The sequence below is a fragment of the Parasteatoda tepidariorum genome, chromosome 6 (assembly GCF_982258835.1).
Source record: "Parasteatoda tepidariorum strain Cologne lab strain chromosome 6, Ptep-v5.0, whole genome shotgun sequence".
NCBI classification, from domain to species: domain Eukaryota; kingdom Metazoa; phylum Arthropoda; class Arachnida; order Araneae; family Theridiidae; genus Parasteatoda; species Parasteatoda tepidariorum.
The window spans coordinates 93,709,686-93,737,618 of NC_141760.1; the positions used below are offsets into that span (position 1 = coordinate 93,709,686).

The 27,933-nt window shown below is 27.3% G+C and overlaps 1 protein-coding gene across 2 annotated transcripts; it reads right to left on the reverse strand.

Annotated features, from left to right (window-relative positions):
• Positions 1–938: 938 nt before the first annotated feature.
• Marf (Mitochondrial assembly regulatory factor) lies at positions 939–27,933 on the reverse strand. 2 transcript variants are annotated; one of them, XM_043045186.3, is made up of 16 exons: positions 27,695–27,926; positions 27,135–27,191; positions 25,705–25,962; positions 23,293–23,419; positions 22,451–22,613; positions 20,882–21,003; positions 19,656–19,764; positions 18,244–18,351; positions 17,276–17,429; positions 14,914–14,981; positions 13,643–13,764; positions 10,926–11,481; positions 9,906–10,058; positions 7,232–7,428; positions 6,047–6,181; positions 939–1,770 (listed from the first exon to the last, which is right to left on the reverse strand). In XM_043045186.3, the coding sequence occupies exons 3-16, from the start codon at positions 25,928–25,930 to the stop codon at positions 1,701–1,703; spliced, it is 2,310 nt and encodes a 769-aa protein (XP_042901120.1). In that variant the 5' UTR covers positions 25,931–25,962; positions 27,135–27,191; positions 27,695–27,926; the 3' UTR covers positions 939–1,700. The 2 variants fall into 2 exon arrangements, with proteins under 2 accessions (XP_042901120.1, XP_042901071.1); XM_043045137.3 differs by lacking the exon at positions 27,135–27,191 and having other exon boundaries at positions 27,695–27,933.

A 27,933-nucleotide genomic window follows, 5' to 3' on the forward strand; every position in this document is an offset into this window, starting at 1 on the left:
ATCACGTAGAAAAGCGGAAATAACTGTTTTGAAAAAAATCTTATATTTACTATAAAATCAGCTTAAAGAAAGCGCGTTAAACGTACATTTACTAAAGAATCTGTTAAAATTGATTGTGTCAAAATGTGATGACTTAAAAGTGCGATTAAAAATTGCCATTTAAAAAAAAATAATATTGTGTTTAGAAGCTCTCGCGGGCCGCATTTGGCCCGTGGGCCGCAGGTTGTGCACCCCTATGTTAGAGAAAAAAAGCTTGGCTAAAATCACCAAAGTTCATGATTAATGTGTCACTTCAACATCAGTATATCATATTTATTTGACTAAAGTGATTTATTTGGTATTTTATTTAAATTTTAGCACTTGAATAACAACATTTCTAAAATCAAATTTATTTTTTAAAAAAAGATAGTTCTTAAGGAATCATAAGAAATCTTTTTAATACTTGACGACCATTTAGGTACAGAAAGTTTCTTCTGGTACCCAGGCAATGGATAAGTATCCACTAATTTATGGTTAACTCCATGAAATTAGTACCATAAAAGTTTTCATGGGTTATGTGCTTAGTTTTGAGTAATAATCTTGCAAATTTTTTGGACTTGAATAGTACAAGGGTGAACTGTTTAGAACTAACTTAATTGCTCTAGAATAGAATAAATACTAAGAACAAAAAGGCCCTCAAACTCAGATCACTAAGTTTAAAAAAGGTTCCTTTTTACTTATAAGCAGTCATCAATCGTTGCTTCATATGCCTTTTAAACCACTTTGCTTCAAATTGACTTTAACATTTCTGTAAAACAGAGAATGCTTTTTTTTGTATTATTAAATGAGGATATTTGGCTAAAGAACTTAACAGTTAAAAGGGAATAAATATTATAAATACATTATTTGCAAATTAATAGAATTTGCAGTTAATAAAATGAATGACAACAACTATGCAATAAACATAAATATAAGTGTTTTATTACTTCCATATCAATAGCATGGCATATTCATTAATTACATTTTAAATAATATTAGTAAGATCAACCTTCATTATAAGTTATTTAATTCAAATTTCGAAACGAATATGACATCAGAATCAGCAAGTTTTTTAAGCAATCTGTTTCATAAATTCTTTGAGAGTATAACACATTACAATAAACAGAAAAACACATTCAGGCAAAATTTATAAGTAACAGAAGGTTATATAAATATGTATTTCATATGTTTGATTTTTGTTTAAATAATCATGCAATTAAAAAAAAAAGTAGAAAAAGAACCTAAAAATAAAATCAACATTTTAAAAAACATGCATTACGTATTTAAAATATTCACACAAGAGAATGAGAAGTTTATGGGTAGATTAAACACAAATATTGTAAACAGTTTGTAGTTATTAGTAGAATGTAGTTATTTAACAAAAACAAGCATTTGAAATGATTGCTAAGTATACATAAAAAATATTCAAACAACTGATTTCAAAAAAGAAATATCAATTAAATGTTGCAATAGTAAAAGGTTCCATGCTCTTTTTTCATCTTAAAAGTTCACGAGAAGAAAAAAAAAGGAAGAAAACCAGCTATGAAGAAATTCTTATTTTTAAAAAATAAAGTGCATATCACTAGGAAGTAACTAAGTTTTAAACAAATATAGTTATGCTTGGTTTCTACATAAATAATATTTCTAATATCATCATAAAGTTTTTACAACTAGATCATTAATCACTGGTCATATTGCAGGTACTGTGCTGTAAAAGTTTCCAATTCACTGTATAGATAATCAGCTTTGTTCCTAAAAATAGAAGAAAAGAATATTTAGAAGGCAAACTCTTTGCTTATTGAAATGAGAAATTATTTTTGTTTTAATAGTTTAAGTCATATTAGAGACTAGAGATACTACTGAAAAATGACACTAAACCTATTTAAAATAATAGAAGTAAGTGGTGATGCTTTTGTAAACTGTGGTGATGTGAACTATGATTATTTTGTCTCAAGCCCTTCAATTAAATTACGATGGTCATAGTTATTATTTAGAGTTCGTCATTCTTAAGAGGCAACATCAGTGAAACTTTTAAAATATAATTTTCATTTTTACACAATTCATCACCATGCCTATTTGAGAACATTTTCGATTAAGTTAAAACTTCTTAAGTAATTGAAACATATACAACTCATATATGGCTAAATTAAGTCTTATGGATTCAATTGAATCATCATCGAGCCCGGATAATTTTCAACTCATCTCACTAAAAATTTCACTAATACAGTGGGATATTTTTAGTACGTTTACAGTTTTTATTGCACTTTTTTATTAAGTGAAAAAAAAATTTAATTTTACTAACGCAAAAGACTAAGAGGGAGGTATTTTTTATTTGCATCATTTGCAGAAAATTTTCAATATAACAATCGACAAAATTCTGACAAAATATTCAAGACACTTTATTAAGATTAAATTTCGAAAAGAGTTATAAATTTAAAATGTAAATAAATAAAAATGATGGAAAAAAAATTAGATAAATTTGCTATATTCAATTGTGATTAGAACAGCATTATGATAAGTTTTAAAAATCAGAGGTGAAAATTTTCTTGGGGAACTAACAAAATCAGAGAAATCGGGCTTTTCCCAAAATTTAGAAGGGGTTCAAGAACGTAGTCTAATAAAAACAATGCAGTTAAACATTAACAGGTTATATAATATTATTCTAAAATTGGTTATACAAATTGTATTATGATATTTTGAAGATTCTGTGTTCTTAATTTTTTATACTTTTGTGTGAATTTTAATAAATGGTTTTTTCCCCTTTATTTTGTCACAACTCTTATTTGTGCAAAATATTTTGTAATTTATATTTAATTTAAAATTATAATAATTAATTTTGGTAAAAATTTTTTGTTAGGTATGTATAGCTATTTTCATAGATCATATATTTTGTTCATGTAGAGGTTGGTTTAAGATATTTTAATTAATTCTGTTTGCAAAAAGTTTTCAGGTTTTTTAAGGGAAAAACTTCCATCCCAATAAAAAAACTTCAAATTTAAAAAAAAAAAAAAAAAAAAAAAAAAAAAAAAAAAATCATATGAAATTCCATTTACAGAAGTAAGACCACATATTTTTTATTTAGTTTCATAAATACTGTTAGAAAAGAATGAAAAAAATTATAATTATTTATAGATGCGTTTAACTTATCAACAATAAGTTAAACTACAAATGATTGGAAAAAACACGAGAAAAATAAGTATGCAATGAAGCACCTGCCTAAAATTCAAATAAAACTAAATGGAGAAAATTATTTTAAAAAAGTCTTTCTTAATTGAAAAATTAAAATAATTATCGCCCTCCCTTTCAAATTGCAAATTTTTGATTAAACAAATAAATTCATTAAAACCTTTTTTAGATTGAAATATATTTATTTATATTATTTATTGCAATTTTGTTAAATTACATGTGATTGTATATTGAACAATGATCTATAACAGTGGTTCTCAATTTATTTTTATCATTAACACCATTGCAAATAAATGATTCCACAATTTTTCTTAAGTCTAAAAGAAGTTTGCTTACTTCAAGTAAACATGAATTTCATAAATTATCTTTATCTTTCTTTTTTTAAATTTAATATAGCAAACTTTTCCATATAGTAAATATAATGCAAATATTTTTATTTTGAGTGTGTAATCTCATTTGATTTAGGCCCAATATAGCCCATTTTAGCATTTTATCTGGGATTCAACTTTCCGCATTGAAACTTGAAAAATACATTCTCTGCTTCCTAAATTCAGCCGCGAAACATGTAAATAAATACATTGAATAAAAGCAGAGTTACATTTTATAAGAATAAACTTTAATAATTCATGTTGTACTGATTTTTTTTAATAACTAACACATGGATCAATAAGTCCCGAGACTAACAATGAAAACAACATTTTTTTGCAATTTTTTTTTTTATTCATCAACATAATCACCTTTTAGGGTGATACAATCGTTCCAACGCTTTTCCAATTTTTCAATACCATGTTTATAAAAAAAATTATCTTTCGCTTCAAAATAAGCTTCAGTTTCAGCGATGACCTCCTCATTTGAGCCAAATCTTTTTCCCTGGAGCACTTTTTTAAGATCAGCAAAGAGCCAGTAGTCACTGGGGGCTAAATCTGGCGAGTATGGGGGGTGGGGAAGCAGATCAAAGCCCAATTCGTTCAATTTTGCCATTGTTTTCATCGACTTGTGGCAGGGTGCATTGTCTTGGTGAAAAAGGATTTTTTTTCTCTGCATGTGCAAATAGTGTGTGTGTGTGTGTAAATAGCAATAAACAGCTTTCTGAATCATCGACTCGTTGCTGTTTTTGTTCCATCGAAAGCAATCGCGGCACCCACTTGGAAAAAACCTTTTTCATGCTCAATTTTTCATGAAGGATAGTAAATACACTTCCATATGATATCTGTGTCATCTCAGCAATCTCACGAAGCTTCACTTTACGATCTTTCATTATAATTTTTGTCACTTCACTCACATTTTCCGGTGTAACGGCTTCCACAGGTCTACCCGAGCGTTCCGCGTCATTTGTGTCGATACGACCACGTTTAAACTCGGCAAACCACCGATAAATCGTTGCTTTTGATGGACAAGAGTCCGGGTAACATTTGTCAATCCATTGTTTCGCTTGCACGGTGTTTTTACCCATTAAAAAACAATGTTTTATCAGAACACGAAACTCTGTTTTTTCCATTTTTTAAACAAACTACAAAAGGACTTTACTCCAACCTCGATAACTCAGCTGTTTCTGGTCCGATCGACTTAAAATTTTGACACGTTTCAAGCAAAGGTTAGTACTCTAGAAAGACTTGGTAACTGGTTTACTACGAGCGCCATCTCTGGGTTAGTCTCGGAACTTATTGATCCATGTGTTATGCTTGCTAACACTCAACAGAGAAAATATAGATTTCTTTTAAATAACCGTTGTCAGTAAGTTTTGATGAGTTTTTTTTCTTACTTCATATGAAATGACTGTTATTAAAATATATTTTTCTAGAATTTTCAGTCAAAAATGAAATCAAACAAGTACAGACATTAAAGGTCCCAAATTAGTATTTAAGTGAAAAAAAGACAAAAAAAGACAAACTAATAAAATATTATTGAATATTGCCAACTTGCTACTAAGGAAGATCGGATTTAAAACATCTAACACCAGTTAGATTTGTCAGAGAAAACAAGGAAAAATTAAAAGACTATAATAAGAAACAATTTCAAGTTGCATCTGACAAGCAAATTAATTTCAAAGTTTCCATTCTTTCTTTCTAATCAGCATATTTTAGCAGCATTTTTGTGTGTATCTACCTCACTTAAATATTAAATTATCATCCCTAGTGTGCACTTCTTTTTAAAATTTCATTTTTATCAAAGATTCTAAAAATCAAAACATTTTAGAAATTCTTATTCTGACTAACGTAATATTTACTAAGGGAAGTCATTATGAAAGACTCTGTATGTAGTTGTTTAAATTCTTGCAAAGATTGGTTCAATTTCATAAATTAAAATTTTATAAATATTCAATAATATTTTGCATTTACAGAAACCTTATCTAAAGTAAAACAGAAATGTACAAAATGTTATCAGGCTTAAACAAATAAAAACACATTAAAATCAGCTTACAACTTTCTAAATCAATTTCGGTCATAATTATGAATTTTTTCGACGGAGTGACACGAGAAGCAAGATAAAATATAAAAATAAACACATAAACTCAAACAAGTTTATTAGCTAATTATTATTTTCACTGCTTCTTTTTGATTGCAACATGCATAGTTAAGCTGATTGGTTTTCCTCCAACGAACTTTTTTCCTGAAAGCTGAATCCCTTCATCCACATGGTTGAAAACTTCTGCTATAGATCATAAAAAGAAACTACAGACATTAAATTTTTAAATCCAGGATTTAGTTTGAAAGAAATATGTTACTTACAGCAAATCAGGTCTGAAAGCACCAAAGGCAGCAGAAATTGAAAAATGTATAGGCGGAATTTCAATAACAAAGAAGTCACTGCATTAAAGGAAAGAAGTTTAAAATTGTCTTACCTAAGAATCCTAGAAGCACTACTTGATTCATCTAATTTCTGTGTGTCTTGATCAAGTAAGCCTATTTCATTCTGCATATCACTAACAACTTCATCAACTAGATGACACAATCGAGCAAAAGTGCTGGACAGTTCTCTGCAAAAATAAAATTGCATAAAAAGTGCAAAGTGTAAGAGCAAATTCAAAATAAATAAAGGATGGAATAAAATAAATATAGAATTTAAAATAAATATAAAAATTTGAAACATACTTCAAGTCAAATATATATTTAAAAGAAAAAACAGAAAATTTTTAAGCCACATAGGGATTATAGATAACAATTTTAAGAAGAAACTGTAGTGGTCAAATACGAGGAGCCTTTGTTTTAAAAATAAAGTTGATTCGAATAAATGCTACATTTTGTAATTTTTTTTATTGTATAAGACAAACTAAATTCTGGCACATGTTGTATTTGTGTGCCTGAGTGGCCAAAATAAAAGCGATATATAATGCATTCATAATATCAAGGATAATTTATATTTAACTTAACTTAAATTTTCAGGTTTGATTTTATTTTGGTCACCCTATAAAACTGAATTAAAAAAACTACAGACTAGAAAAATAAATACTCAAAAGTATCTGATTGTATTTCTGATCTAAATTTATATATTAGATTTTTTGAATTTCAAATTTTTAGAAGAATAAAATTCTAAAATAAAAAAACATTAAATTGGAATTAATATTTTGCTAAATATATTTATTTTAAGGAATTTATTTGAAATATAATTGTTATGTCTTATATGTCATTATCAATTTAATTTCTTATATTATTAATTTAAAAGGCTTGTCTTTATGTGATTTAAAATATCATGTAGCATGAGTCCAATGATCTTTTAATGGATTTCAAATCTAAAAATACAAATATAATTCAAAACACAAACAAAATAATTAATTTAAAATATTTTCAACTTCATTAAAATCAGCATAACTGAAATGTAAGTTTCATATCTACAAAGAAAAACCAAAACAACAGTTTCCGAAGAACTGTGACAGCCAATCTATTTAAATGTGTTCCATATGAATTTTATTATGACCGTTAATATAAGAAATCATTCAGTAACATACAATTTTCTAACTAAGCATGCTTAATTAGAAATCTAATTTTATTACAAAAATAACCAATGCAGAAAAATTAACATAACTTACTGTTGAACTTGGTGGCTACAGTTGGTACAAGTAAGGTCTAAGATAAGCTTAAGTTTCCTAGTTGTGTGACCAACATATTGCTTTTTAAATGTTCTTTCTCTAGCTTTATTAGTCCATGATAATCTCTCATATGCATATAATAACCCATAGATGCCAAAACCAGCAAAGATAACTCTCCAGCCAACAGTTTTTATCAACTACATAAGAGGATTGAAATAATATATTACAACTTTTACAATATCTAATAAATTCTACAATACTAATTTAATTTTAACTATCTGTTATAACTCAAAGAAAATAGAACTTAGATTTTACTAAAAAAATTGGAAAAATGCATTTGGTGACTAAAACTTATTGTCAAATAATTTCCTTACAAAATGCAGCAATTACAAAGCAGCATTTTTTACAGCATTTAAACATGGTAAAATGTCAATATACCATTTCTCTCAGTGTTATTCCTTTAAAATATGGATTAAAAATTGGGTGTCCAACCTTTTATCTGCAGTTCAAAATTACCTTTGCATTTTGCAAAATATGATCAGAAAACTAGAGGATATGTCTAAAAAGTTAGAATTTATAATTATTTCAATAAATTCTGGGAAAATAAGCTAATTAAAACAATAAATTCTGAAATACGGTTCTAAATGTCAATTCAAAATGTTCAAATATTTCATGAAAAATTCCTACACTCAAAGATATTTTTTTTGTAGATAGATCAAGAATTCCTTCAAAAATAAAATATAAATACCGTAAACTCTCGATTATCTGCGAAAATGAGTGGGCCACCTAGCGTGTATAAGCGAATTTGTGAATAATTCGCAAAACGCTTATACAGGGTTGCCACTCAAATCTAGAAAAAAAAATTCCCTGTACATATTATACTCAATATATTAAGAGGAAACAACAATTACTGTGTTCTTGTGTGAGCTATATTGGGCTAACTATATTTATTAGTTTTAATTGCTGGAAAAAAAAGCTGAACATACTTAAATAATGCTATAGTAAATGAAATAGTTTAGTATAGCTGAAATATCATGGTTAAGTATCCCATACATGAAGCTTTGAGTGGTCACCATTTTTTAGAAGACAAAAATAAGAAATAAAATTCCCTGTATTTTCCCAGTTTGTAATGAAAAAATCGAAATTCCCTACATTTTCCCTGTTATTTTGGGTGATTTTTAAATTCCCTGTATTTTCCAGGTTTTCCCTGTGGAGAGGCAACCCTGTTATAAAGGACACACATAAATTCTTTTAATACAAATTATACATTTTAATATCTTTTATTATCTATTATCAGCAGTTTTCTTCACATTTTCTTCTTTTACATTTTTTCATTATCGCTGTATGAAAAAGCCTATGAACTCTTTTTGTTTCTTGGTGTTGGAAAGACAGGAGACTGAAATAAAACAGGCACAAGCAGACTTAACTTGGAAGTTCATACACTACTGAAAAAGAACGCAAAAAACTGTTCGAAAAACCTCAATTACTTCTTATAAAGAGTTACTATGCATACATGATTTTTAGAAACTCTTATCAGTAACAAAACTAAAAATAAACAACTGACAACAATTCTGAAATCATGATTATGGTCCATAAATTTCACACCATTGATTCATTTTTTCCATCAGGTGTATAAGAGTATCAGGGGTTGTGTGGGGACCATATTCATTTGTTAGTTGTCAGTTATATAACTGATAAGTGTTCCAAGAATGTGTTATATGTTGATTAAATAAATGACTGAAGATAATCCATTCCCATTCATCATATGAAAGCAAGAGGGAAAAAACTAAGTTTCTTTACTTGCTATCAATATCATTGCTTTGAATAGTAACAATACAATCCAGAAGAGGATACTGCTTTGATCAGTGACAATCTATTTATTGAACTTTATCCTGCATTTGTAGTTCGACAGCTATAACATGACTCACGTTGCCTTTTGCACTTTATGAATGCCTTACCATTTTCATCCTTTCAATGCGTTTTTACTTAGGAATTGCACTCGAAGCTGTAATGTTTAAATGTTGACCGGGTCATAATTGTAAACAACAGGGCTACGAACATGAATGTTTGATACTATCTTGTTCTCAAAACTCTTAAAATAGTTACATCTTTATGAATTTATACATTTTCAATTTTAAATGCTATGCTGTTTATCATTTCAAAAAAAAAAAAAAAAAAAAAAAAAAAAAAAAAACAATAAAGCACAGATGATTTGTTAAGCGGATAATCCACCCAAGAAAAATGGGGAGTTTACCGTAAAAAATAATAATAATTATAATTTTATTGTATAAGATATATACTATCATCTTATTCTTTTAAAAGGAAAAAAAAATTACAACACCATAAAATTTATAGCTGATTTAAAATTAGGTTTCTTCAGTATGATGCAATAAATATTTAGACAATTATCTACCTATGATATCAAATGATAAAAATCAAAGAGCTACAGCATTTTAGTGCAATTTTGTCTCTAGATTTAAGATCTCTGCCATGTTAACAACCATCAAGAAACAGCTAAGAACTGTTAACTTTTGAGATCGAAAAGGAAAAATAGCTATGCCAAGTTAAGTAGAAACTACATACTCATACAAGGGGTTAACTTATAAAACTGAATTTGAATTTACTAGGGGAAAGAAAGAGAAAGAAAGAAAAAAAAAACCATTTGGTTACTTACAAATCCGCCAACAGCCAAAACTCCAACAGTTGTCTGTGATGATGGTGAAGCAAAAGCCAGCTTTTGGAGTAGGGCAAGGTATTCTGGAGATGGGGTAACGTGTCTCATCTCATTGCTTGGAGTTTGTGGGGTGCTAGGAACAGGCCACGGTACCTAGAATATAAAATATTTTGATGACTTAAGTCAAATATATAAAAACTAAGAAGAATTTAAAATAATAAAATAGATGTAGAAAAATTCTTTTAGGAACATATTTAATTTATTGCACATACCTCCGTTAATAAGTTTTAATAAATGTACGCTTAGCCTGTTGCTGAGAATAACGGTCTTTAGCCTTCCTATTTCTTCATCAAATTTCAAGAAACATTTTTTCAATTATTTAAAAAGTGTTTTTTTGCCCTTGACATTTTTTGATTTCTATTTTCAACTTTTTCCTACCAAACTCATCCATATGTTTATAAATCAATATAAAGTTCTATAAAAATGAAACATTTAAAAAAAAAAAAAAAAAAACTGTGGTTTTCAAACAAATTTCACCAAAATGAGGTGGTGACAAAAGGGTTGAAACTCGTTACAAGATTTGTACAATGCATGCAAAAATTTTCTTAGTTGAGATTTTGCGTCCGCACAAAGCTTTTTATTTTATCCTAGTCTGTCTAGAGTAAGCCATGAAGTTTCAACTATTGAAAAAAAAATTTTAAAATGCAAACAAATTATTGAAAGAGAATTTCCTCATCACATAATCCTAAGTTAACCTCTCCTACTTTGCTTTCATTTTTGAAAATTTCCATTTAGTATTTATAAGTTCATGGCTTACTCAAGATTTGCCTGAACTCCTTTCTCTATACTTTTAAATTTTTAATTACTTATGAAGGTGAAAGAGAATTAGCAATAAAAAGTTTCTTTCCTGGTGTAGCGTCTTCTTAACCAGACAGTAAAGAATTACTATTATTAAAAAATCTAAATAGCTACAAAAAATAACAAGCCCATAAAAAAATAATAACAGGGAGAAACACTTACGGACTCCACTGACTTCCCAAGAACCTTTTTAGACTCACGTGGGCCGAGGAAACATTTGATTATGTTTACTAACCCAAATGAAAATCTAAATTCCAAGTCTTCCTGGAAATCAGAGCACAGGCTATCACAGTTGATTCGATAGAGAACCTCAAAGTTATGTCGAGGTAAGACATTCACCATTTTAGGCCGGTGTTCCGGAGGTATCAGTGAAGACATCCGATCGATCATGTCTTTTTGAGAGCTTTCGACTAGCATTTGAATCTGACTAGAGAGTCTACCCCTCAGGTTACTACTCAACCCTTGTTCTACGTGACTGTTCAGCTCTTTTTTATAGACACTGAGGACCAGGCTGTCGGAGTGGAAAGGACGCTCGAACTCGTCAACATGAACATTTAACCTCCTGATTTCTTCACTTAAAGCAGCAGCCACTTTTTTCTCAACTACTTCGCATATGTTGCAGATTTCATGTTTCACTTCTTGAGTCAGTATATTGAGCTGCTGTTGAGTGAAGTCTAAACGTTCATATTGCTCCTTCCTCAGGGATAATTTCTGAGTCCTATTAAGAGATAGAAATATTAAGGATAAGGATTAGATATGCTATGCGATGTTAAGTAAAATAAATCAATAACATAAACTAAATTTTAAAAATATATATAATTAAAGTTTTTAGCGACAAAATTAGTTTGAACTACTAGTTTTTTTCCCTCAGTTATAAGTCCTTTAACATTCTTGGGAGATAAACAACTTAGCACAAATTATTTATTTTTTGATTACGAGATAGTAAATACTTAGTGAGTTGGGTGCATAAGTCGATTATTATTGCAATAGACATCATGTGTCAAATAATACTAGACACGTGAATTTAAATATCATTATAAAATATTTTAAAAATATGGAATTTTGAATTCTTTAGATGGGGATGAAGACTATTTTCTTTTTGACTATTTTTAATTTTTAATAGATAAGGATGAAGTAAAATCCATTGCAGAGTAGGATCTGTATGACAACACTGCTAACACTAAATAATGTTGCAAATGATGTTCTGTAATATTTAAATTTTTAGTTCGATGATATGTTAAGTTTAAATAAAAAATACCTGAAGTTTAAAAGTTTTTATGTATTATATTTTTTTCTGAAACACTCTTGAACAAATAAACTAATTTTTTCTTCTTGATTTTTTAAAGTATTGTAATTTAAAGTATTGTTTCTAAAACAAAACCTTTATATGTAAACAAGATACAATGAGAGAAAATGCAAAATTAATTGCAGATAATATGTTAATAGTTTCTTAAAGGGATAATTTGTCAAGTCAAACTGTTCATATCTTTTTCACTGTTTATAATGCATCGATATTTTAAGATCATTGACTGTCCGAATTTATTACAAGTAAAAAGTCTACTTATACCATGGTATATGTGGTTCTTTAAATATTTATTTAAAAAAATTAAGTTAAACCTGAGAAATAGTACCTGAGCACTTTGTAAATAGAATTTCGTTCGAGAAAATTAAATATAATCCTCAACTATTCATTTCATTTCTTTTTATACACGCTACGAATTTCTAATGTGAAATGTGTTTCCAATTTTGCAAATTATTTTAAAAATGGATCAAGCAAGCTGGCTTGAAATAAAAGTCAAGAAACAATCTTCCTTCAAATCCAAGGGAAACTTTACTCTGGGTAGATGTTTTGAATAAATGTTTAATTCAACACAGGGTAATTTATTATAATTTTCTGTAGTTTTAAAAGTACCGCTAATTAATTTTAACACTATTATTATAATCAAATTTACTTTAACTCTTTCAATGAATGTTCAAAAAAATTTTTCATCATTGCCTTGAAGTTATTAGTACCTTGAATAATTCAATGATGTAGGTTTGTTAATTAAAAAAAAATCAATAAAAAAAACACACAATATCTGCATAATCCCAATAAATTTATTTATTCATTTTTTAAGTGAGTTTGAAGCTGTAAAAAAAAAAAAAAAAACTTAACAAGCTCATTAAATAGTTGCAATGGAGGTCTATAAAGTCAAGTAGCGAAAGTTTAAATTACTTAAATAAGCAATATTTTGACATGTGTTGACTTTTTAGAAACATTTTTAAGTAGGTAGAACAATCATTTTTAACTTTCAAGCAACTGACATAAAACTTTCTGCAATGTTCAAAAGATATCGCAAATAAGGTTGCCATGTCTAAAACAATTTGCTAAAATGAATTTAAAAAAAAAAAAAAAAAAAAAAGGTTAAAAAATTACTGAAAAATAAATCATGGTAATAAGCATTTTAATTCTTAAAACAATAGAATAAATGAAAATATTCTGAAAAAATATATCTACAACTTAAAGTTTTAATATCTAAAAAAAAAAAATAATAATAATAAAAAATTTGGTTTTGTATTTTCTATTTCCATAACAAAACACTGAACAGTGAGTGAGAAGACTACATGATAATTTGAAACATCTAACATATTATGTTTATCTGAAAGCTCCATCTCTACATTTTATTTTAAGAAACCTCAAGTCACAGGATAATCATCTATTTTACCAACTAATGAGAAAGGGGGGATAAACAAGAATGCACTAAACATTTACTTCAGCTAATAGAGATTGTAAAATTAAAAATGTTAAGATGTTTGAGACTTTTCTGAAAGATGTTTCATATAAAAGTTTAAAATAACACCAAAATCACCCCATTTACAAAAAATATTTGCTTATTCACCTAAGTTGAGTAGCTTGTTCATAAACACTATCCATTAGCTTGCGTAAGTCAGATGTAATATTTTTTCCTCTCTGAGTATGCTGTTCAAATTTTGTTTTTACAGCTGATTTTGACAGACATTCCTGAAACAAAAGTAATGTTTAAAAAAAAAACATATGGATAAGTTATAAACTGACTTAAATACATGTATATAAATTATATATACATAATATGTATTAAGATAATATCCGAAGAAATATGGATTACCTTTATACTGGAGTAGAAAAAAATACACAAATGTAAAAAGTACAATAAATTAGTAAAAATTCAGAAGTGCTTTACACACAGAATCAATATATGAAAAACAGGTCATTGGGTGTAAATTGTTGTAATTATTTTATTTGTGCTTTGCATATTGTTTTTTACATTATTCATAGTAGTTTAAAACAGCTATAAAAAATTCATAAAGTTTGGATTTTTTTTAAAAACTTAAATTACTCACATAGTAATGCATGAGACGTTGTCCCAAAAGATTCAATTATTGTAAATATATATATATATATATATATATATATATATATATATATATATATATATATATATATATATATATATATATATATATATAAAGCAATTGAGATATTTTTTACTATTTATTAATTTACAACTTTATTGAAAATCAAAAATGCATTAAGAAATTACATAATTGTATGAGGAAAAATTGGACTAAAATGTTTGAATTACTTTTTATTCCAGGAAACATTGCATAGATTTTGATAAAAATTTCAAATTTAATATTGCTGGAGGTTACAATAAAAATAGCACCATCTAATTAATATGGTAAGAGAGGCTTCATTTCCTTTTGGCATGAGCCGAGATTAAATTTTTCACAGTAAAGCTGGTACTAATTGGTATGCAATTTTTCAATGGTTTCTCACAGATCTGAAATTTTCTATTAAATTGTTTCGAAGGATAGAATTTTTAACAAGGTATAATAAATAAGGATAGAAATTAATGATCAAAAAGAAATAACAAGTTTCTACACATAAGAAAGACATTTCTAGTAAGAGGCTTTACTACCTAAATGTTTGTTATTAATAAAAATGGTATGGTAAATTATTCATATTAATTAATATAATAATTATTAAAACCAATAATCATCAACTATTATAATAAATAAACATATAAATAAGTAAAACCGCAAGATATTAGTAACCCACTCTATACTTATATACAGGTGTAATTCAAGCAAATAGGATTGCTTTCTCAAAAAAATAGTGTACTTTACTCACTTCAAATTTACGCTCAAATTCTTGAAATTCAAAATACCGAGCTTGAAAGCCCTCAGCAATAGCACCAGCTGAAATATCATTAAAATCATATTAATAATAGCGGAAAATTATTAATTATAAATGCAGAAAGCAGATGTGATTCTACATCAAGAAAAACTTGCAAATGATACCGCACTTCTAAAGAATCAGAATTTATTCAAAAAAATAAAACTGTTTTGCTAATAGATGTCAAATAGATAAATATAATAGGTAATTAAAAAAAATTTTGTTCGTAATAAATAATGTACTATCCGAAATTATAAAACAATTTGTCATAATAAATCAAGGATAACAAAAACTGAGTTACTAAAGGGGATTTAAAATAATACCCTTGAGGCAGAAGTTTCAAGTTCCTTAACTCGGACATCCAAATGACAACACTTAGAAACGGTTAAGAATAATAGAAGAATCTTGAAGATGATTGGCTTGGGGAAAAAAAATTGGACTGTTTTAAATCCCCTATTGCGCGAGCGCAAATAACGATATTACAAAAAACGGAAGAGCCAAATCCAAAATGATTGAGTGTTGAATTCTCGGACAATGTCAATTCCCAGTTTTGGGGTGAAATTGAGTTTTCCCCCTGACAATTCACTGACCTTTTTTTTTTTTTTCAAATCTTGTTTTTCCTGACTATTCCCAGGGCTCACGAATCTGTTATTTTACTTTCAGAGGATATCATTGATAAATTTGTTGGAAAATGTAAACAAATAGATTGGCAGTGTTTTCTTCTTTGCTGTGTCACTTCCTGTTGTGTTTCGGCTAGAAGGAAGTGGGTGTTTTTGTATAGATTATGTTTCTTCTTTGTAAGAGTTATGTTTAGTTCTGTTGGGCGTACTTTTCTTTCTTTATATTTAAAGTTTTATCTTCTTCAATAAACATAGCTGTACAGTTTTGTGTGAATTGAATTATTCATTTATAATGGATGTCTGCAATATCTGATATTTAATAAGTTGGGTCCTATTTTCAACACAATTTCCGAATTTTCATCCCAGATTCTAAATTTAACAGGAATCAAGTTTAAAAAAAGATTCATACTTACTATTTTATTTAACTTTTATTTTTTAAAACATGTTCTTAGAAGGAGTGTCACGTTTATAATTATATGTTCGCAATTTTTTTCTTCTTATTTAATCCACTTTTTTAAATAATGAGTTACAAAAAAAAATTAACCTCTCAAATTTGGATTCTAACAGATGTTTTATAACTCTTTTTGGAATCATTTAAAGCTAGATTGATAGCTTTTGCATTTTTCCCCTACTAGCACATCCTATTATGTTAATAATTTACTAAATTATAATTGCAAAATTCTGATTATTTCTTAAATGATTAAATTCAGTTCAACTTTATTCCTACTTTATTATTATTGAATAAAAAGTAGCCGTATTTTAATCGTTTTTGTATTTCCATTTTACTTTTTCATAGTAAAGTATGGGAATATATTTTTCTTTTTCTCTCATCTTATGTTCACTGATATGCGTGTGCAATGCATTTTCTCCACCCCCTCGTAAATGAAAGAGAAAACAAAATCAGCATGCCACTCCTTTGAGTTTGATTGACGGCAGCTTATCAGAAAAACTATTCTTTCTGACATATAGGAGAAAGTAAAACATTCATCCCTTTCCTGCCCCTTCTCTCGATCAAAAGATTTTCAAGGTCACGGAAGAAAATGACATTTCTCAGGGCAAACAGGGAGAAAAATTTCCCCCTTCCCCCAAATTTTCCTCTACTCAATTTCAAGGATGAGTCAAATTTCCGCCTTTTTTCATAATTGTTCTAGTTTAAAATGGCGGAAAAACCGAGCAAAATTTTTCACGGTTTTCTGGATACCGGATCTATTTTATCTGTAATTTTTTAAAAATACATTAGGGAAACTGCTTTAAGATCTATATATGACAAGAAATCAAAAAATAAGAAGAAAAATTTAGTAATTCCCCCTCCTCACTACTGTAATTTACTATCAAGTGTGGATTATGTTCAAAGCTTAAACCATTAACATTATAACCTAAATATAAATATGTTTGTTAAACTCATCAATAAACTTAGGGAGGGGGAAGAAACAACAGTAAATAACAAATAAATACAAATTCCCAAATTTAATTTTTGAATTTTTAACTGTTATTTAAGAATATTAAAAAACAATAATAACCATAGCTTAAAAGGTGATGCCCTTTATTAACCATTCATAACTGAAAGAAAATGTGAGAAATACTGAAATTACTTTTTTTAATAAACCATACATGGCATATGAAAGGAAATTGTTCAGAGAGGATAGAGAATTTATATTTTATCTATAGAATATTGTGAATATAAATGTGAACATTACCATGTAATGGTTCTCCTTTCTGTTGCTTTAATCTTGCAAGCAATACTTCTTTTGCAGATACAAAAAACACTCGATTCTCTGCTTGTGAGCGGTTAGCTACTTTGAGTTCATCAACAAGAAAATTAACACTGCGGTCCATATGTTGCTTACGAACCTAATAAAACGAAAAGTAACACAAAAACACTCAATAAAAACACTTGTTTCACTGCTTGTGCATGATAAATTGCCTTGAATTTATCACAAGAAAAAGAAAGAAATATGTATAAAATGACAATGTATAAAATGACATAAATTGAAAAAATGTAACAAGCACTCAATTCGAAACTAGTGGATAACTATCCAGTAAGTATTCATAAAAAATTATTACGAAGTCCATGCATTGTAATTGAATATAATAAACAATATGTTAAACTGTGTAACACACAGGAATGTTATTAGAATTAATTGTATTAACATACTGGTAAATAATATGTGAAAACCACTAGCCAAAGAGAAGACAAATATTTTCAATTAAAATGTTAATAATGTTATTGACGACACCTTACTTTACGTCATGCATACCATTTTAATTATACAGAACACTATATTTTATACTTACTGTTCATAGAGTATTTTTTTTAAAAAATTATGTCAGTATAATAAAAATATTTTACAAAGGAACAGTTAATACTTCATTCATTACAAAATTTTAAGAATTATTATTATTTTCAACAAAACAAAAAAAAAACTTTCAGCAAGTTTCTTCTCTATTTCCAGGAGAATATAAAATTTTTGAGTTAAGGAATTTTGATACATTAAAGTTACATTTAAAATAAAAATACATAATTTAAAATATAACTAAATTCTAGCTAATAACATTATTAATGCAACATATTTTGTTTGAATAAATAAGGATATATTGTCACCAAGTTTCATTTTTTAACATAATACATTTACAAAACAAAAAAATATATAAATAAAATACTCACTTTATCTAAGAACTCTATCTCATAAGCAGAGGCATCCCATCGATTATTTAGAATAAACATATTTGGTTTCGATAATCTTTCACTGACTTTATGAAAAAATTGTTTTTCCTGGAATCAAAGTAGATTTATGAGAAGAATTGTTGCAAGAAAAAAACTTCAATTTTAAGTGAAAAATTTAAATATGCATAGCAAACAATAAATAAATTATAAAGATTATAAGAAATAGAATTTAAAACATCATTAAATCCAAATTTAATAATTCAAATTCTAATAATATAATTAGAATTTAAATTCTTATTAAACATAAATGTAACACTTGTGATTATGATTGGAAATAACATAGTACAGTGAAACCTCTAAGGAGCAATCACTCCCTGTTTCACAGAAAAATGGTTGTAAATGAAGGTACATGATTTTTTGCAAATGATTTTGCTTAGCATAATTTTCTTGGTATGAAAATGCCACTTGTGTTGGCGTCGTTAAAACCGGAACGCTGAACCAAATTTAGCATCAATAAAAATTACTCCAACTGATATAATTATGTGTAAAAACAAATTTATAAATTAAATAAATAAACAATTATTTTTTTTGTCTAAGTTTGAATTTAGTTTTATATAATAAAAATAAGCTATATTTAAAGAATAAGAAGAGGTTTGCTTTCTTGAGATACTAAGTTTTTATCTAAAATAATTTTTTTATATATATAATTTAACTTTCAATTTTAAATATGAATCATCGACAGCCTAGTCTTTAGTGCACTCTAACTGCAACATGAGGTTGTCGATCTCTTTCAGATTTTGTGAAAAAGAGCTCTCTAAATAAGAGCCACTCACAAATATTTTGAATACATTTGAATAAACTAATTTGTTTGGTTAATATCTCTTGTTTTGATATTTTCTCGTGTTTTCTGTTTTTGATATTTTCCGCAATTAGAGTGAAGGTTTTTCCAGACACTTGGGAAAAGTTTTAATGGTCTCTTCTACAGGTTTTCTTCAAGACAAAGTCAATGAAAAAAATTCCGTGCCTCTTAAAAGTGGTTGTAAATAGAAGTCACTACACAGAGGTGGTCTTTCCTGCAGGTTTCAATGTATAGATATTTTTTTAAAAATTCTACTTGCTAGCTCAGAGTCATGTTTAAATAAACTAAATAAAAGTCAGCCATATTTCGTTTTTTTTTTTAAAAAAAAAGGTTAACATTCAAATGAAAGGGGATTTTTAACAAATAAAAATATCAGAAAACAATTATAGAAAGAAAGAAAAAACAATTGCATAATTTCATAAATTAGGTTAAAATAAATTGTTTTCCAATAAAATTTTCCCAAAACATATTTTCAGACAATTAGAAATTATTTATAAATGAGCAAAGACCTATAATTTAGATTCGAAAAATGAAATAAAATTTTTAAACTTACAGCAACCATCAATGTGGACTCTGCATTTGCAACAAGCACAAATACATCAGCATCAACACAATATTTATCAATCCATTCATCCATATGGTGTTCAATATCGATACCAGGACTGAAATTTAAAGAATTCACATACACTTACTAAATTTTAAAAACAAGAAAAATATGTATATTCAGAGAAACAGGACTTACTTAAATATTTAAAAAAAACTAGACAACAAGCCCTTTTAATTCAGTAAAAAGAGTAGAAATTTATTTTCTTATTGAAAGTTATTCCCATACAAGTTCAATACAAAGTCAAAATGACCGGAGAAAATTTCAAATTTTCTAAAACTTGGAATTAGCAACATTCTCTATGATAGAAGAGATAAATAAAGAAAATCTACACAATCAAACATATAACACATTCAGTTTATCAAAAAAAAAAATAATAAATAAATAAATAAAAAATGCTACATTATTTTTCTTCCTTTTTTGTTAAATCAAACAATGTACTAAATGAAATTATCCTGTATGTGAACTAACTTACTGGATGGAATTTTTAATTTCTTTGTAAAATTAGATTTAAAAAAAAAGAGATTTTTTTCCTTCCAGTTTCTTAATCACTGCAACCTGTTTGGCAAATAATAGCATATAAGGAGCTCCAGATTTTGTAAATGCCATAGTAAGAGCACAGAAACTATACTTTAACATTTGCTTATAGCAATTATTGAAGAAGGTTTTTATATGTTTACACAACAAACACTTAAGATAGACAGAAGCAGATATTAAATTCAACTAAATGCTTAAACACATACTGTTTATTACAAGTGATGCTTTCAAATATCAAAAAACTTAATTTTAGAATTTTATCACAAAACTTTTATATGTTGAAACAAACATTAGATTGGACTAAATACTTAGGCACCAAACACTTAATTTATTCTTCTCTCTAGGAACTAAATTATGCCCTTTCTCCTCTCTTTTTCTTCTAACAAATCATTTAAAATCATCGCAACATCCTTGATCTCCCACTTAAGCAATATTAGAAAAAATATTATTGGTACACTTTGTAGAGTATAAAGCAATAGTTTGGTAAAAAAAAATTGTCACCCAACCCACATTTTAAGAACCTATTATTTCTAAATAAACCAAAGCACAGGAAATATTAGAAGTTTAAAAAGTAGCATTTAAAATGCTACTTTTTAGCATTTAAAATAATAGAAGAAATTAACAACAAAAATATTTACCTATCCACTAAAACAACATCATTTCTTAAAAGAGGACAACGATCAGCCGGCCAATACACTCTTATTAAAGAGCTATCGCCAAATTTGGGTGACATCAGGGCATTGGCTAAATTGGATATTGACTGCAAATAAAATAATTTCAATGTAACATAAAATTAACAAATTTTTTTTACAGAATTGTTTTAAATTTTTATCAATTTTCATTTCATGCCAATAAAACAGCTTTAGTAATCTACATGTATATACATAAATATAAAATGTTTATTAAAAATTACAAGAAAATGCCTTAAGTGAAACAATAAAAAGTTCTGGATATATTTTAGCGAATTAAGCATTTAAAAAGGCAATAGGCTGGCCATATAACCCCAAGAACTGAAATTCACTGGATCACCCACTTGTATTGGTGGTCTAACTGCTGACCGAATTGTACCTTGACTTTATAATACTGAAGAATCCACAAAGCAGACAATTCATGCACAATTTTTTCTATACCAGTTTCACACTCTGTCTATTTACTATTTTAGAGAGCCACTAAATAGAGAGAGGTGAAAATTTTTTATCTTTCTGATTTGCAAAATACTATTAACTTGGATTCAGGGCAATGCTGCTTAGGTAACAGAGACCAATAAGAAACCATGAAGTATTGAGTTTGGGCAGGTGTATCTGGTTTGGCACCCTCATTCAAATAATTCGAAATCCCACATCTTAAAAGACTTCACAATAAAATAGAAAATTGCACATTTTTTTTTTTTTTTTAGGAGTCAACTTATGCACTTGACATACCAGATATTTTCTATCACATAATCAAAAATAGAGTGTCCAATTATACACCAGGACCAACATTCTAAATGTGAGATAAGAAATCAAAATCTTGAAGAAAAAAAACTTGCTGCAAGTTCTTTCTTTGATTCTGTGGCACATTTTAATGTTTACTTTATTCAAATTTTTAGAACAAAACACATAAAATGTTTAGAATACTTGTGGAGGACATTTTGTTTGAACCAACCAGTATTTGCAGTACATGGAGAGAAAAAACACAAAAACCTCCCATGATTAGCAAGACAGCAAGGGGATTATTATTAGAATGATGGCCAACCATCCCGTATATCTTACATCAGCGCTGAGTTGGGTGCAAGCTGGAAGCCAAATTCGTATCAATCAGCCATCGTTGATAATAGAACCTGGCCACCTCACCAGGAAGAGAGCGTGCTATCCCTTGAGCCACCGCCATGAGATTAAGTTTTATTGGGTCATTCTAGAAGTATGCTTAAAATTCTTCTCAGACAAATCTCTCAATCTCTAGTTAACTAACATTAGAAATGGTTTAGAGCAATATAATGAGCAGCTATGGCAGGTTAAGTTAAAATAAATTAGCCAATCCATAGCACATTACAAAATCTTTTTTGTACCAGGTGATAAATATAATAGATCAATAACAATGAAACTTTTTTTCCCTATAGATACATAATTCAACTTTTTAGATGTATTTCGTGTATATTTACAAACAATATTTTTTTCATCAAAAGAAATGTACAACAAAAATTCATTTAATTAATGAATTGTGATTACCTGGAGATTTTGATGTTCTTCTGAGTCTTCAGTTTTTATATAAGCTTCTGATCCATTAGCTGCTTCTACCTGCACAAAACAGTTAGTAGTGTGTCCAATTCCACTCGGAAGAATTTTATCTTGAAGCATAGCATTAACGACAGAACTCTTTCCATTACTTGTCCTATAATATATTTACAGTGATATGCATCAATTAAGTAACAAGCAAAAATTGTAATTATCTTTTAATAACTATACTTTAAACCAGGGCTTCATAAAGTTCTATATGCAATGGCACCCTCACAAGATTGAAAACTCTCATGGTATCCCAGTAATATAATATTTGCTGATGGTAAATTATTTATTATTAGTAAACAAGGTAAGGCTATGAAATAGAAACTATGGAAGTAAGTGGTGAGAATATATACAAAGTTAATATAACTCATACTTAATAAGTTTTACTAATGTATTACTAGCAATAGCAATGTATAAACTTAGGACAGAATATTAATCTACTATACTTCTACAACTCTATTAACTCTGCCATGAAACTGATATCTGACCATTATTAGTCTTAGAGTAATGGCATCTAGAGGCATTACTCACCTCATGATTATGCCCCCCCCCCCTCTAACCCTGGATATGCCTCAGCACATACTTTAAGAACCTTTGGTTTAAACAACAATAAAAAGTGAATTATTAAATCTGAAAAATTCAAGAGGAATATAATAAGAACTGCATTTTTAAAGAAAATAGTAGCAAAAGTAGTAGAGTTAATATATTATTCCATATAATTAGTATTTAAATATTTTCACAAATTAGGATAACATTCTAAGTCAAAGAAATTAGGATAAATAACACACCTTCCAAAAAACACTACTTTCATATGTTTTCTAGCCAATACTTCCTGAATGCCATTTATTTTTTCTTTTAGTTCATGGACCTCATCAGCTTGTTTCTTAGTAATGATGTCACTATCCAAACAAATTGCTAGGGAAAAAAAACATACACTATATTTATATTATTTTGAGTTAAACTTAATACTGTTATGTTAAATATTACTTATTAGATCAATAAAGATTTAAGTCTTAAAATTAATATTTAAGCAAAAGTAAAGCAATCCAAAATACATAAATTTTTATAAAGGAAATTTCTTTTTTAAATTCTAGTTATGATAATGCAATGTTTCTTAATTTAAGTGTCAGAACTGTTCCTTTTAATAGCATAGGATAGGATAGCATAGGATAGTTTTTATAGGAATAGCATAGTTTCTTTTAATAGCCTATATGATGAAATATACTAAACATAGCTTTTTCCCCCCCTAATGACTGGGACTGAACTATTACGTTCTTCAATAAGGAAGATACCAGAAGTGTTGCTTATTTAACGTTACCCTGAGGGCAACAGGGAACTTGAGTCGCAGACAAGTACCTTGTCAGTTCGGCACCTGCTGGCTCAAAATATATATATATATATATATATATATATATAAAATAATAATAATAAAACTAACCTAAAGCAAAAGATTATAAAAAACCGAAAAAAGAAAAAAATAGCAAATGAAAAATGAAAGAGCAATTGTGTAGTATGGAGTTACTACAAAGTAAAAAAAAAAAGCAAAATATACTACATATAAATTCTTGGAAATTTTTTTAAAAATATTTTTGCAATCTTAAGTAAACTTTCAGTATAGAAACTGCTATCATCATTAGATAAATAAAAATAATAGTAGTTTTATTACAGCAATACATGTTATTCATATGGAATCTCATATTTTGAAAAATTGTTAAGAAATTAAAATTTTAGATAGATACTCAAAACATCTTGTTGTTAACTACAATTAATCAAGTCAATTTAGGCTAGTAATTAAATTTCTATATCACAATTAGCAATAATATGAAGTGAACAAAACTATTTTTTAAAAGAGACATACTACCACAACACATTATTCAGAGAAGCAATGAAAATGTAACTAATAAAAGTACACATCTAATATTCATCTCATTAAATACTCACAGCATAAATGTAGCAGAGGTATATAGAAACAGCAAAACATACAACTTAGTAAATGTTATATAAATTAGACAATGTAAGAAACCAAAACCTATTTTGAAGATAGATCCAAAAATAAAATTAAGCCAAGGTAGAAACAAAATTATTCCACAAAAAAAAAAAAAAAAAAAAAAAAAGTCAAACAAATACAATAGTTATAAATTTGATGATGTAAATATGTGCGCATATTAAGAACTTGGCATTGATACGATATATGTTTTAATTGATGCAAACTAAGAATACAGATAAAACTTGGAGAAAAGCATAATACAGTAAAACCTCGCTATAACAGTATTTTTGGGACCAAATAAATATATTGTTATATCGAGGGCCTACATACTTTGAGGACACAATAAGATTTTTTTTTTCATTCTAATGTTATATATGTATTAACTGTAAATGTATATACATTTACTATGTAAAAAATTAATTTGCAGATAGCTTAATTATGGTTAAATATTAAAAACAATTGAAATAAAATACGATAGCAAACATACCTGAAAACTGTTTTTATTGAAAATAATCAGATATTTTTGCTTATTTATTCATTTTTTTGATTGTTAAGTAACCAACAAAATTTGCATTGAGTTCAAAGTAAGAAGATGATTTACGTTTGTGAATGGTGTTCTACCCACCCTCTTCGGAAAAAATTCTCTTTCAGGTGTTAATGTGATGTGTGTGGTCATTTGTGACTCATGATCAGCTTTTAACACGAAGGAAATGAAATCAGATAAGAATGTTACATCTGTAACTTTTTAAGAGATAAGGAAGCAATTCTAAGAATGGAAGCTCTTGGAGTGGTCAGATGTGAGTCTTCTCATGTCAGAAAAAAATGGAAAAATGGCAAAAGATGATAAAATAAGATTTTTTACATTATTTGAAAACCAATAATTGATAGAGAAAAAATGAGGTTGAAATTTGAAAAAAAAATATATATATCGTTTTACAGGGGTTTACAGCTTTGGAGAATATCTTAATATTGAGAGGAGGATAACATTAATTCATATGGAAGTTCATTAGGACCATGAAATATTATCAAAATAGAGGGAGTTATTGTTGTATCGGATATCGTAGTAAGGAGAGTTTACTGTATTAACAAAGTCCATCATATCATTTCATAAGAGAGAAAAATATTACATGATAAGCTTTGAAACTTCTTAAAAGAACAATAATTTTAATTAAAAAAAAGTAAAAAAGCCATTTTCTTAAATGTATCTACTTACTTCTTAAAAAATTAGAAGTTTCATCTACATAAACATCAATGTCTTGAAATATATCATTTATCTTCTTTTTAGCCAAGCCAAAAATTTTGAGTGGCGAAGCAGAAAGATCTATTCTAGGTGAAGTGGGGTTATTGGGCTTCATGTTTCCATTCGACACGAGAGGCAGGCTAGGAGGATCAGGTTCAATTGGACTCAATGATAAAGACCTATTCAAATAGCCTGCCATTCCACTGGGTGGGGAAGCTACAACTAAGAGTTCTAAAAGTGAATCAATTTACAAGAAATATAAGTAAAAGAATTTATTTACAAATTACTTTGCACAGTCAATAATTTATTTTCAGTATTTTATTCATTTGCTATGATTGTGTAAAGAGATCAGGTAATTTCTACATGATTCATTTAATTTGTGTGAATCAAATTTAATAAAATTAAAAGGTTCACCATGAAAGTTGATCGGTACCTAGCAAATGGATAAGTATATTAAGTCTATATCCTATTTTTTTCAAGCAAACCTAAACTTATAAACCTATAGCAAGTTGTAAAACTCCAAATAAAAAGAATAAATATTTTTAAAAAATATACAAATTATAATACAAGTTCATTTATATTTAAAAAGCTGACCTAAAGTAGTAAGATTTAAATTTCATCAATGGTAAGAATATAATATCTAGGTAAAAAGTTTTGAGGCAACAAAATCTTTGCCTGTTTATTCCAGTAAAAAACCATCAGGAAATAATCATTAAGTAAAAATTTAAAATCATCAAAACCATCTACAAATAGAAAAGAATTATATATTCTTTGTAATATACAAATAATTTGCAATTTTAGTATAATATTAACTATTAAATTTTTTCTACTAGAAAAAAATTTAATTTGATTATAGGTGTCATTTTTCGAATCAGTTGATTTTAATTAATATTGATTGAAAGTTTTACAATAAAAATTTATAATTTACTTAATTTAACCCATTCAAAAGGAGTTTTACAGATATAAATAAATATAGTAATAAATTAATGTTATAATCAGTTATTAGAACATGAAATTGAACCTTTATTTTTAAAAATTTAACAACTTTTAACTTATTATTATTATTCAGATATTCTGAGGTTAGATTCAAGTTCAAAATTCATTAATAAAAAGCTGAATTATTAACATTTATAGCATTATACATTATTGACCATTAATTTTATTTTATTTAAAAGCAAGGTTCATTTTCTAGTTTCACTTGTGGAATTTATAATAAACTTTTTTTTTATCAAATTTTGCACTGTATTCCAATTATGAGTTTATAAATATTTATGTTATCCACAAAATGATAGAAGTAAGCAATTATTAAATTACCTAATTGTAAATAAGTGAGATTAGTTAAAAAGCTCAACTTTGAAGCTGATTCTTTCTAGTTATCAAAATTTTTCAGAATGAAAAATTACCTAATGGAGGAAGTTTTCTCTATGATTTCAAACAAACACTATCTACAGAACACTCTCCTAAGTTGATAAATTTTTATTAAAACTTTACAGGCAAATAAAGTATAAATGTTAACAAAATTTGTATGAAAACCAGTAAATTTTAGAGTAAATTTTTTTACCATACGCTAATAAAATATAGAAATGTTAAATAATTATTCAATATGTAACAAAATATTTAGTTCTATAACATAAATTAGAAATTTGATAATGTTTACATAACAATTAAAAATGAAAACTTAATAACACTTATACTTAATAACTAAATAAAAACTTAATCGTCAAATATAAATATTTAAACTTTAAATAGTCTCTAATTAGTCATTTTTATTCCTTCAACACAAATATAAAGGTAAATCAAGCTGATGAAATAAATGATAATAAGCTAAAAAAAAAAAAATTAATGTTTTAACAAAACGATTATTGTCATTTTAAAATATTAAAAAGAAAACAATAGAATATTTCAAATCTAGACTAAATGTAATATAATAAACTAATTTTGAAGAAAAAAATTGTTTACATACAGCTCATTCACATTCTAAAAACATAACAAAATTGCAGAGCTTAAAAAGATTATATGATGCAAAGTTACATGAAATTAAAAGGTTATAATTTATTTATTTAGCAGTAAAGCAAATTATAATCATGCTGAAAACAAAACAGCGCAGTGAATAATTTGCAGTGCAAATTTATTTGAGTTTCACAGAAGGTCGTGTTGACCATCAACTATGTTGCCATATTGTTAATTTCCTAAGTAAATTCC

Coding starts and splice junctions, on each gene's coding strand:
- Marf (XM_043045137.3), bottom strand. CDS start 25,930: ATGGCAGGCTATTTGAATAGGTCTTTATCATTGAGTCCAATTGAACCT. Junction 18,352..19,655: donor AGTCCACATTGATGGTTGCT/GTAAGTTTAAAA, acceptor CTTTGATTCCAG/GAAAAACAATTTTTTCATAA. Junction 6,182..7,231: donor TGTAGCCACCAAGTTCAACA/GTAAGTTATGTT, acceptor TTATTTTTGCAG/AGAACTGTCCAGCACTTTTG.